Here is a 12,207-nt window from a genome sequence, read left to right on the forward strand (position 1 = left end):
GCATAAACGACATCAGAATCACCTGCAAAACTTGCTACATAGGCAAAGCATGGGCTCTACTTCCAGAGACTGATTCCATGGGTCTGGACTCTGTCAGTGATCCTTCCTAACAGTAGCCTAGGTGATTCTGAGGCACATAACTAGGGACCGTTCTGGAGAAACATTGATCTCATAGGATGACAAAGACAGCAAACACTAAAATGCAGCACAGGGATTGTGGAAAGAATGTGAGTTCTGATGTCGGACATAGTAGTTTTAAGATCGAATCAGCTACCTAATCTGTTAGCATTAGTTTCATCATTTGTAAAATAAGAGTAATAATACCCATCTCACCGGATTGTTATGAGGAGTCATACAAAAATACTCGTAAAGATGGGGTGGGAGGGATGGGGTGACTGGGTGATGGACACTGGGGAGGGTATGTGCTCTGGTAAACGCTGTGAATTGTGCAAGACTGTTGAATCTCAGATCTGTACCTCTGAAACAAATAATGCAATATATGTTCAGAAAGGAAAAAAGAAGAAGAATGTAGCAGGAGGAGAAGAATGAAGGGGGGGAAATCGGAGGGCGAGAAGAACCATGAGAGACGATGGACTCTGAAAAACAAACTGAGGGTTCTAGAGGGGAGGGGAGTGGGAGGATGGGTTAGCCTGGTGATGGGTATTGAGGAGGGCACGTTCTGCATGGAGCACTGGGTGTTATGCACAAACAGTGAATCATGGAACACTATATCTAAAACTAATGATGTAATGTATGGGGATTAACATAACAATAAAAAATTTAAAAAAAAATACTCATAAAGCACCCAGAACAGTGCACAGCAGATTTGGCCCTCAGTACAAATTTGTTCATTTTGTACTGAAGGGCACAAAATAACTCAGGTTTCCAGTCCATGGTACCAGGAGATGGTGATGCCCTTGACCAAGATGGCATAACTAATCAGAACGAACAGGCTGGGAACAGAGACTGGGGCTCTGACTCTGAGTCGCTGCATATCAGCATAGCCATTCTCCTGCAAAGACGGAAGAGCCTCGAGGTCAGTTCTTTGCCTGACCCAGCATTTTCTGCCCAGGCCCAGGGACTTCTTTCTCTCCCACTGCCGCTCCACAGCTACCCTACAGGTCCTCTTTCTCCTGAGGATGGACTTGTGTCCCAACCCCTTGCTGCTCCCAAAGACAAATCTTCACTGCTTCACTAAGCAACAGACAACAATACAAATAATTTCTAAAATATACAGAATTCCACCCAGTTCTTAGGCTCCTATCCTGACTCGTCTCTGGGATAGTCCTTGAAAGTCCCTGGAAGCTCTGGATCTCTGTTTTCATTCCTGAGTGTGGTGGTCATCAAACCTCCCCACATCCTGAGCTCCTCCTTTGGGTGGGCCTCATGTTCCCGTCATGCATGAAAGCCCCTCTTCTCAGCCAGAGAGCCTAGGGGTCAGACCACTGGTGTCTACTATTGGCCTTCAGGTGCCCAACTGTCTCAAGAGGGTGACTTATATCTTTAAGGGGCCCAGGCTAAGAAAATGCTCATCTCTTTGGGCCTCGACCTCTAGGGACTTTCCCTTAGTTGAGATGGAGATGGGCAATGAGTCAACAATATTTAACAAGTATCCAGAGCCAGCACATGTCACTCATATTTGCCCAGCCAACCTGCCTTGAGAGTACAAGAGGGTCTCAATGACAACAACAACACAGAATATGGGGGGGAATTTTGTGACTCCTTAAACCTACCACCTCCACCCAGCTCTTTCCCAGACTGTCCTCAAGAACATGCTCACGTGAACTAGAGAACGTTGTCTTCTGAGCTCTCATATAGGGTCTGTCTCTTGCCAAAGCAATGGCCCTGGAACTCCTGCTCCAACCAGATGCAGGCTGGTCTGGCCCTCTGCTCAGGCCACCCCCTCCTGTTGCATCTCAGATGCATAATGTCCTCTCACCCACACGGCTTCCATGTCCCACTGAGTTCTGCTTCACAGAGGACTACAGCCTTTGTGCTCACTGTTCTTCACAGGGTCAGACTCTGACTCTGTCTTAGAACCATCCCCCTCCTCTTGGTCAAAGAGCCAGAGAGAAACAGCTCTTGAACCACACACTTCCTGCTGAGCTCAGAAGCCTCCTTCCTTCCAACACCAACCCGTGGCCTTTAAACCAACGGTTTGGCCACCTCCACCTCCCTCTCTCTCATTCCCAAAGAGCCCCTCAATCCCTCCTACTCACAGACCTATGGTAGACTGGCCTTCCTGGTCTCTGGACAAGCCCAGACATGTCTGCAATCAACAGAAAACACGCTTAAGCCTTCAAGCCAGAACCACCACTAGCCACAGTTCTCTGAGAAACACCAACGAAATACTAGGTCAGGCAGGATGTAGTCCTCAAGGGGTTTAAAACCTAAAACCTAAAAAAGTATCACAGAATTGGAAGATGAGGGGTGCCTGGGTGGCTCAGATGGTTAAGCGTCTGCCTTCGGCTCAGGTTATGATCCCAGGGTCCTGGGATCGAGCCCTGCATCGGGCTCCCTGCTCAGCGGGGAGTCTGCTTCTCCCCCTCCCTCTGCTTCTGCCCCTGCTCATGCTCTCTCTCTCTCTCTGTATCTCTGTCTCAAATGAATAAATAAAAAAAAAAAATCTAATAAAAAAAAGAATTGGAAGATGACATGAGGGGAAACTGAAACTAGGTGAAGGGTATATGGGAATTCTCCGTACTATCTTTGCAACTTTCCTGTAAATCTAAAATTATTCCAAAATAAAGGTTTGTTTGAATAAATAATGGAAGGAAGGAAGAAAGGGGGGAGAGGGAAGAAGGAAGGGAGGGAAAATATTGTGAAAGCTCAGATGAGGAAAGGCCATGATGAGGAAAACCAAGTCAGGTGTATTGGTTAGCTATTGGTACAAAAATATAACATAATAAGGAACTGTAAAATCTTTAAAAATTAAAAATTAAGAAAACAGACAAGTGTCCCTTCCCCCCACATATACTTGTATGCTATACCCACTCGACACACACAAACCTGCCACCATTACCACCCCACCAACAGGCCATGATCCTACCCTCTCGATCTTGCCATCTGGGGTAAATATTAGTGCTGCTCACCAGATATTTCTGGCTCTCCACCTTCTGGGTTCATGGCAGGAATGTACTTCCTGGCTCCCTTGTGGGCAGTAGAGTCATGTGACCAGTTCCAGACAATCAGTTGTAACCAGAAGCGATGTGTCCCAGCAGACATTAGCAGATGAGACTCTCCAGAGTTCACTTTTCTTCTGCCTTATTGATTTCCTATGCTCAAATTGGTGACTTCTCTGTTATCCTGAGATGCAGGACGCCAAGCCTCCAGGTGATCCACAGTAGATATGTAACATGGCTGAGAAATAAACCTGGGGCACCTGGGTGGTTCAGTCGGTTAAGCGTCTGCCTTCAGCTCAGGTCATGATCCCGGGTCCTGGAATTGAGCCCAGCATCAGGCTCCCTGCTCTCCCTCTCTCTATGCTCCTTTTCCCCACTTGTGCTCTCTCTCATACGTTCTCTCTCTCTCTCAAATAAATAAAGTTTTAAAAAAAAAAGAAGTCTTTGTTATTATAAGCCACTAAGATTTAGGGTTGTTTGTTACTGCAGCATAACTTAGCCTATCTTGAATCATACATCCTCTTTTTCTGACAGATATTCTAGTCTTTCTCCCAACCAGTCTATTAGTGAGCCAGCGATAGCGTTCTGCCACCTGCCTTTCATCCTTCACTTAATTTTTTTTTAAGATCTTATTTATTTCAGCCCTTCGCGCTCCGCTCACTGGCCGTGCGTCCCAGCCAACCAATCGTCCCCGCCGCGCCTCAGGCCAAGGTTTCAACAGACTTCACCAAAATGCCGTCTCAAATGGAACATGCCATGGAAACCATGATGTTCACGTTTCACAAGTTTGCTGGGGATAAAGGCTACTTAACAAAGGAGGACCTGAGAGTACTCATGGAAAAGGAGTTCCCTGGATTTTTGGAAAATCAAAAAGACCCTCTGGCTGTGGACAAAATAATGAAGGACCTGGACCAGTGCCGAGATGGCAAAGTGGGCTTCCAGAGCTTCTTCTCGCTAATTGCTGGGCTCACCATCGCATGCAATGACTATTTCGTAATACACATGAAGCAGAAGGGAAAGAAGTAGGCAACATGAGCAACACTCCCACCCACCCAATGAGAGTTCTCCCGAAGGGTCTCCTTAGGAATCTGTCCCACAGCTTCACCCTGTATAAACGATTCCATGAGCAGATCGGGACCCTCAGAAAATGTACAAATAAAATCCAACCCCCATTTGAGAAGCAGAGAAAGTCAGATAAGCTTTTGATTTTTATATTGCTTGTACCCTCTTAACCTCAATAAACAAATTCCTTTTTAAAAAAAAAAAAAAAAGATCTTATTTATTTATCTGAGAGAGTGAGCGAGAGAGAGCACAAGCTGGGGGGAGAGGGAGAGGGAGAGGGAGAAGCAGACTCCCCACTGAGCAGAGAGCCCAATGAGGAGCTCAGTCCCAGGACTCTGGGATCATGACCTGAGCTGAAGTCAGGCACTTAACTGACTGAGCCACCCAGGTGCCCCTCATCCTCACTTTTATTTTTTTTAGAGAGAGAGCAAGAGAGGGAACACAAGCAGAGGGAGTGGGAGAGGGAGAAGCAGTCTTCCCGCTGAGCAGGGAGCCTGATGCGGGGCTTGATCTCAGGAGCCTGGGATCATGACCCGAGCCGAAGGCAGAAGCTTAATGACTGAGCCACCCAGGTGCCCCTCATCCTCACTTTAAATACTTCTGAATAATAATATCTTTATGCCTTTGCTTGGCTATTTGCTTGCCTGAAATGCCCTTCATCCCCACATGTTGAAATTAGGTTCATCCTATAATGCCCTGATCAAAATAACCCTGGACGCTTCCATAAGTCCCTGCTGTATTCCATAATACTTAATTTGATTTGTTACAATAGGTCTTATCATACTTCAATAAGGAAAGTCTGTGTCGACAAGCACTCGAGCTGGTTCACCTCTATATTCTCTGTGGACCTACAAGTACCTGGCACACAGGTGGTGCATTCCTATGTTAGCATCCCCAACCTTCAAATACACTGGCTTTAAATCTGCAAAAATCAAGCTCACCATTTATTAATTAATCTCAGGCCTACAAACATTGATTTAGTGCCTATTAAGGGGCAAGCACCACACTGGGTGCTGGGATTCAGAGATGTAAACGACATGATTCCTGCCTTCCCAAATTCTTAGCCTAGTGGAGGAAAAAGACACAGAAGCAGGTAATTATAAATATGTACATCCCATTCAGTATACCTTGCTTCATCAACTTAGGGTCAAATGCCCTCATTTGCTTTTATTTTTCCAGTTAGCAACTCAGCCCCCCACATGCCAATATCAGCAGAAAGTCTGTTATCTCCTTCTTCAGGACATGACTCTGGTGACGTCGTCCAAAGGAGTTGGGGGGAAGAGGCAGAATCTTGCTGGCAGGATCCATCCTTTTTCCATATCAAGCAGAGAACTGAAGCTTGTCCCTCCACTTCCCACTCCTTCCGGTGTTGCCGTGGACCATGGGGCCCACACAGCTGAACAGATGGTGCTTGTGTGCTGTCACAGGACTGTACTCACGGATGCTGCCCACCCCACAGGGCTGCCCTCTCAGCAGGTGCCTCTCTGTGGTTTCTATACTTCCGCAAAGCCACTGTCCTCCAAAGCCTAAGCCCGGGCCAGCCCAGGTTGCTTGGTCTAGAGAAATGCCCAGCATCAGCCACAGACAGTGCTGGTCCAGTCCACCCCCACCAATCCTCAGATCCTGTGTGTAGCTGGAGGCCCATCCTAGGTGCCCCCTTGCTTGAGGTAATTTAATTTCAAGAGCCACGTTGCCCCTTCCCTTCCCTGTCACAAGCTTTGATCAGTCATCCCAGTCTACTCTGAAAGAGCTCCCTAACTTCCAGTCTCAAGACTTCAGAAGTTGGGGTATCAGCTCCTTCCCTCCCTGAGGGCCCCACTCATTCCTCAAATAGGTCTCTCACCTCTTCCCCCAGACTTTTGTGTCGTAAGGGAAAGATGGCTTTTGCTAAAGTGTCTTACTACACTCTGCTCTTTGGACCAAGGGTGTCCACTAGTTTTGCATTCATATAAATAAGAGGACAACCCTTGTAATCCTTCATGAGACAAAAAAGGGTGGCAGTCTCTCCAAATTTAAAGCATAAATAAATAAATCATGGAGCTGTAACTTAAAGCATGGTGTCTATAGTTAATACTGCACTGGATATTTGAAAGTTGCTAACAGAGTATACCTTAAAAGTTCTCATTACAAGAAAAAAAAAACTGTGTAACTATGTAAGGTGATGAATGTTAACTACATTTATTGTGGTGATCATTTCGCAATGTATACAAATATTGAATCATTATGCTTTATACCGGAAACTAATACAATATTATAGATCAATTACTATCTCAATAAAAAAAAGTCTGCGCCTATTACTTATATGATTGTAAAACACTATAATAAATAAGCACCAGGTGCTATGGAGGCCAGAAGAAAAATATCTGATTCAGACTTGTTCCATGGAAGACAAAGGGAAGGGAAGCCAGGGAAGGCTTCCTGTATCATTTATCTGCATTATGATGTCCCAGGTCATGCTCATTCTCTATCCTAAGTGCCTGCAGGCCAAGGGGCTGGTCTGGTCAAGCCCTTAGGTTAACGTCAGCTTAAGAACAGAGTCTCCACAGAACTGAAGCATACCAGAGTAGAGGAAGAGGGGGAGAGGGATCACAGTCAGACCAAGGTATAACAAGATGGGAATTCGAAGACTCAGGCATCTGAGTCCCAGCATCAGCAATGAGAGATATGCAGACAATGGTTTCAAATATGAAACAAACTCTTATTGTCCAGGCCACATTTTAGGAGCTGGGTATGCTAGGATGAATAAGACAGACACAGGGGTATAGACCAAATCATTCAGCTTGCTAAGGACTCCAATCCACGAATGAGCAAATGATATAGAAGCACAGAAGTGAAGTGTCCTCTGCCTGACAGTTAGGGAAGGCTCAGTGCAGGGGGACCACATTGGAGGTCAATCTATAGGGCCTCAGCTGGTCTAGGTAATGCCTTTGAACAAACTTGAGAAAGGTGCCTCTTTGGGGAGACAAATTAGAAAAAAGACTCCTACTTCTGGGTTGACAGAGTCAACACTTGGTGAGAGGAATATGGGCTGGATTTCAGGTGCCACTCACCCTCTGGGCCAGGTGCCTTGGTAGAGTGTGCAAAAGGCAAATGCATTTGAAGAGACCCTGCCTTGAAGGATGAGTAGAAGAGTAGTACCTCCAAATAGGAGGAAAGGCTCTCTAGGCAGAGGAACAACGTGGACAAAGGTCAAGGGCTACAGCAAAGCTTGAGCCTAGAGAATCTTTTAAACTTCCTGTCAAGGCAGGAAGTGGTCCCAGAGTACAGGTAACCTGGGATTCAGGGTTCAGGTGACCTGGGGTTCAGAGTACAGGTGACCTGAAGTTCAGGATACAGGTGATCTGAGATTCAGAGTACAGGTGACCTGGGGTTCAGAGTACAGGTGACCTAGGGTTCAGGGTTCAGGTGACCTAGGGTTCATTTTAAAACAAATGTCCCCAGTCAGAGAGCAAAGGAAAAAGCACTGCTACTGGAGATCAGTTCCAAATCTAAGGAAGGTAAGGAAGCTTCTAAACTAAAATGACAGGGTGGCTCTGTCAGTAGCAGAGAAATTATTTAGTGAGTTTCATAAATGTGGAAAACACCTGGGACCAATCCATCTTTTAAAAAAAAAAAAAAAAAGCCTTTCTCTTCCTTGTAAACTAGAATTCAGAGGCTGGTTCTCTCAAAATAATTGTCCTTAGCTTTTCATTTCCCTTTGTAAGTTTGGAAAGGAAAAAACACATCTTACTTGGCTGGATTTGACCTTCTTTGTGGTAGACATACCATCCCCCACCCACCCACCAACCAAGAATGAATCAGTAGGAAGAACATTTTAATCAGACCACCACCATCCACAGACAATTCAAGGAGATAAAACCCATGTGAGTATGGGCTGTAAAAGCCAGTTCTTAAATGAAATAAAATGGGCCATTTGCTTATGCTAGGTCTCCAGGAATTAGCCTAATGAAAAGGTGGAGGAGGCCACCCTACCACAATCAATGGTGTGAGCTGAGGTAGACAAAAGGGTATTCCCAACTCTACCTCAAAATAGCTCCTCCCAAGCTTAGCATTTGCTATGAAAATCACTCCCTTGGAACAGGGCACTGACTCCTGAAGGTCCTATCAGGACCTTGAGAGGACCCATCTACACAGCAGCCATGTTCCCTTTCCCCTGCTCATAGTACCCAGATGGCAGGGAAGGCAAGCCCAAGTCAGGAGTCAGGATTTGTCCAATGGTGTCTTATGGCCCTTGCCAATTTCAGGTTAGCCATGGGCACATGTCCTAATTCTGGCCAATGAGATATGGGGGGGAGTCAGCTGGGGAGGGGGTGGCTTATGGAAAAAAATCTCTTAGCTCTTAAAAAGACACACAAGGAAGAGACACTGCATTTCTGCTTCTGACTATTGGTGAATATGGACGTGTTTTCTGAAAGTGGTGTCCATCTTATGATGTGAATGTCAGTTGGATTGAGTGACACGCACTAATGGGAGCAAAGCCAAAAGACAGACAAAATCTGGGTCCACGATAACAACATGGTGCCATCGAATTAACAATCCATAAATGATCCCCTTTTAGGACTTTTGTTATAGGAGTTAATAGGTACCCTTAATTTTTAAAGGCATTTCAAATAAGGTTTTCTATTGTTTATAGCCGAAAACATCCTAACTGATACAGACATTTTGATGCCTCCCTTATTTTGATACCTGTTTACCCCAAACACACAGCAGTCTGAATTCTACATGTCCCAAATGCCACTGGACCCATTTTTTCTTCAATCTCCAGTGTCCTCCTGAATATGAGATCCACTGCCCATTCTTCAGGCCTTAACTGACCCAACCTCCCTCCCATATTTGATGGGTGCCCACTTCCTCCTAGAAACTCCCCATCCCCTTGATTTTCATGACACTAAAATCTCCTGGTTCTCCTCCTATCTGTCCAACCACATCTTCTCTGTCTCCTTCCCATTCTTTCAAAGAGGCCCTTGGCCAACAGATATATTTTGTTTGGCCTGGGTAGTGTTTCTAAAATTTTGTAAATTCATTGCCATCATTAAAGATTGAGACATTTCACACAAACATAAGGTTTCTAGCTTCCTTGAATAAGTAGACGAATGGACAACACTAGCCTGGCATTCCCACATGGGGCTTTACAGGTTGGGAATGGGACATCAGTCCAGCAAATAGGCAAAAGAATCAGCTGGAGTCCAGGTGAGGCATGTGTTTGTGTCAGCTGCTACTAGGTCAAGATGAAGACTCAATTGACCACTAGATTTGGCAATGTGGAGGCGCCTGGTGACCCTGGAGAGAGAGGTTTAAGATCAAAAATACTCTTAAAAGAACAGTTTTAAGACAGAAAGAGTAGAGGCAAGTTTGCATTACTAGCAAAGCTGTGGATTCACATAGCACATCATCCAGCAGCAATTCCATTTCTAAGATCTACCATAGAGGAAATCTAGCATACAGGTACCATAAAACATATATAAGAATGTTCATAATGGCCCCAAACTGAAAACAACCCAATGTCCATCAATAGTAGAATAGATAAGAGACCCGGGGTATATTGATAAGATGGGATAATAGGCAGCAATGAAAATGAATAGACCATCAGAGACAACATGGAAAAAGACTGTGAACATAATGCTGAGCATTTAAATAAGACACAAAAGAATGCAACTCAATTTGTATAAAATTTAAAAACAGGAAAAACTGAACTGATTGTTTAAAAAGTTCATGCCTAAGTGATAAGACTCAGAAAGAAAACCAAGGAAGTTATTATGGAAAAAAAAAAAAAAAACCCAGATAGCAATTAGCCTTAGAAAGGGAGGAGTATATTGCAGGTATATGGGGTGACTCAGGGATGCTGGCAATGTCTTATTTTCTGACCTGGACTTTAGTTACATAAAGATTTACCTTATAATTATTTTTTAAATTATTTAAATTATGTGTGTGTGTGTGCTGTGTGTGTTGTATAGGGATTTTAAGGACTTGTGCACACTATATCTTACAATTTAAAAAAGAAATGAGAAAGAACCATTAAACAAAATCTTTTCTCAAGCATGATTATGATTGGCCACATCCTGTGCCATCATTGAATGGGTCACTGCCAGAAGTCACTGACTTGTGGGGCCTCTGGGACCACTCAGGCTAAGCTAGCCCAACTCCATCACTTTTATTTCTCCATAGCTCTTCCCACTATATAAAAGCGTCATGGTCATTCACCTTTTATTCGGCAATAACCTATCTTCCCCATGGGGGAAAAAGGAGAATAAGAACTGAAGAAATGGAGGCAGTGAAGGTAAGCAACAATTCCCATGATTTTTGTTCAGGGAAGAATAGAAATGTAGCAGGAGATAGACAAGGAGCCAAGGGAGATATTTTTTTCTTTTTTAAGATTGTATGTATTATCCTTATATCAGACAAATTAGATTTTAAACCAAAGACTGTAATAAGAGATGAGGAAGGACACTTTATCATACTTAAAGGGTCTATCCAACAAGAAGATCTAACAATTGTAAATATCTATGCCCCTAACATGGGAGCAGCCAATTATATAAGGCAATTAATAACAAAAGCAAAGAAACACATTGACAGCAATACAATAATAGTAGGGGACTTTAATAACCCCCTCACTGAAATGGACAGATCATCTAAGCAAAAGATCAACAAGGAAATAAAGACTTTAAATGACACACTGGACCAAATGGACTTCATAGATATATTCAGAACATTCCATCCCAAAGCAACAGAATACACATTCTTCTCTAGGGCCCATGGAACATTCTCCAGAATAGATCACATCCTAGGTCACAAATCAGGTCTCAACCGGTACCAAAAGATTGGGATCATTTCCTGCATGTTTTCAGACCACAATGCTTTGAAACTAGAACTCAGTCACAAGAGGAAAGTTGGAAAGAACTCAAATACATGGAGGCTAAAGAGCATCCTACTAAAGAATGAATGGGTCAACCAGGAAATTAAAGAAGAATTTAAAAAATTCATGGAAACCAATGAAAATGAAAACACAACTGTTCAAAATCTTTGGGATGCAGCAAATGCGGTCCTAAGAGGAAAGTATATAGCAATACAAGCCTTTCTCAAGAAACAAGAAAGGTCTCAAATACATAACCTAACCCTACACCTAAAGGAGCTGGAGAAAAAACAGCAAATAAAGCCTAAACCCAGCAGGAGAAGAGAAATAATAAAGATCAGAGCAGAAATCAATGAAACAGAACCAAAAGAACAGTAGAACAGATCAACGAAACTAGGAGCTGGTTCTTTGAAAGAATTAATAAGATCGATAAACCCCTGGCCAGACTTATCAAAAAGAAAAGAGAAAGGACCCAAATAAATAAAATCATGGATGAAAGCGGAGAGATCACAACCAAAACCAAAGAAATACAATTATAAGAACATATTATGAGCAACTATATGCCAGTAAATTAGATAATCTGGAAGAAATGGATGCATTCCTAGAGATGTATCAACTACCAAAACTGAACCAGGAAGAAATAGAAAACCTGAACAGACCCATAACCACTAAGGAAATTGAAGCAGTAATCAAAATCTCCCAACAAAGAAGAGCCCAGGGCCAGATGGCTTCCCAGGGGAATTCTACCAAACATTTAAAGAAGAATTAATACCTATTCTTCTGAAACTGTTCCAAAAAATAGAAATGGAAGGAAAACTTCCAAACTCATTTTATGAGGCCAGCATTACCTTGATCCCAAAATCAGACAAAGACCCCACCAAAAAGGAGAATTACAGACCAATATCCCTGATGAACACAGATGCAAAAATTCTCACCAAAATACCAGCCAATAGGATCCAACAGTGCATTAAAAGGATTATTCACCATGACCAAGTGGGATTTATTCCTGAGCTGCAAGGTTGTTTCAACATCTGCAAATAAATCAATGTGATACAATACATTAATAAAAGAAAGAACAAGAACCATCTAATCCTCTCAATAGATGCAGAAAAAGCATTTGACAAAGTACAGCATCCTTTCTTGATCAAAACTCTTCAGAGTATAGGGATAGAG

The 12,207-nt window shown here is 43.5% G+C and overlaps 1 protein-coding gene across 1 annotated transcript; it reads left to right on the top strand.

Moving 5' to 3' along the window:
* Positions 1–3,764: 3,764 nt before the first annotated feature.
* LOC118545845 (protein S100-A10) lies at positions 3,765–4,393 on the top strand. The gene has a single exon (XM_036108376.2). It carries the CDS (start codon positions 3,855–3,857, stop codon positions 4,146–4,148), a length of 294 nt encoding a protein of 97 aa, XP_035964269.1. The 5' UTR covers positions 3,765–3,854; the 3' UTR covers positions 4,149–4,393.
* Positions 4,394–12,207: the final 7,814 nt, after the last annotated feature.

The sequence above is a fragment of the Halichoerus grypus genome, chromosome 5 (assembly GCF_964656455.1).
Source record: "Halichoerus grypus chromosome 5, mHalGry1.hap1.1, whole genome shotgun sequence".
Taxonomy (NCBI): Eukaryota; Metazoa; Chordata; class Mammalia; order Carnivora; family Phocidae; genus Halichoerus; species Halichoerus grypus.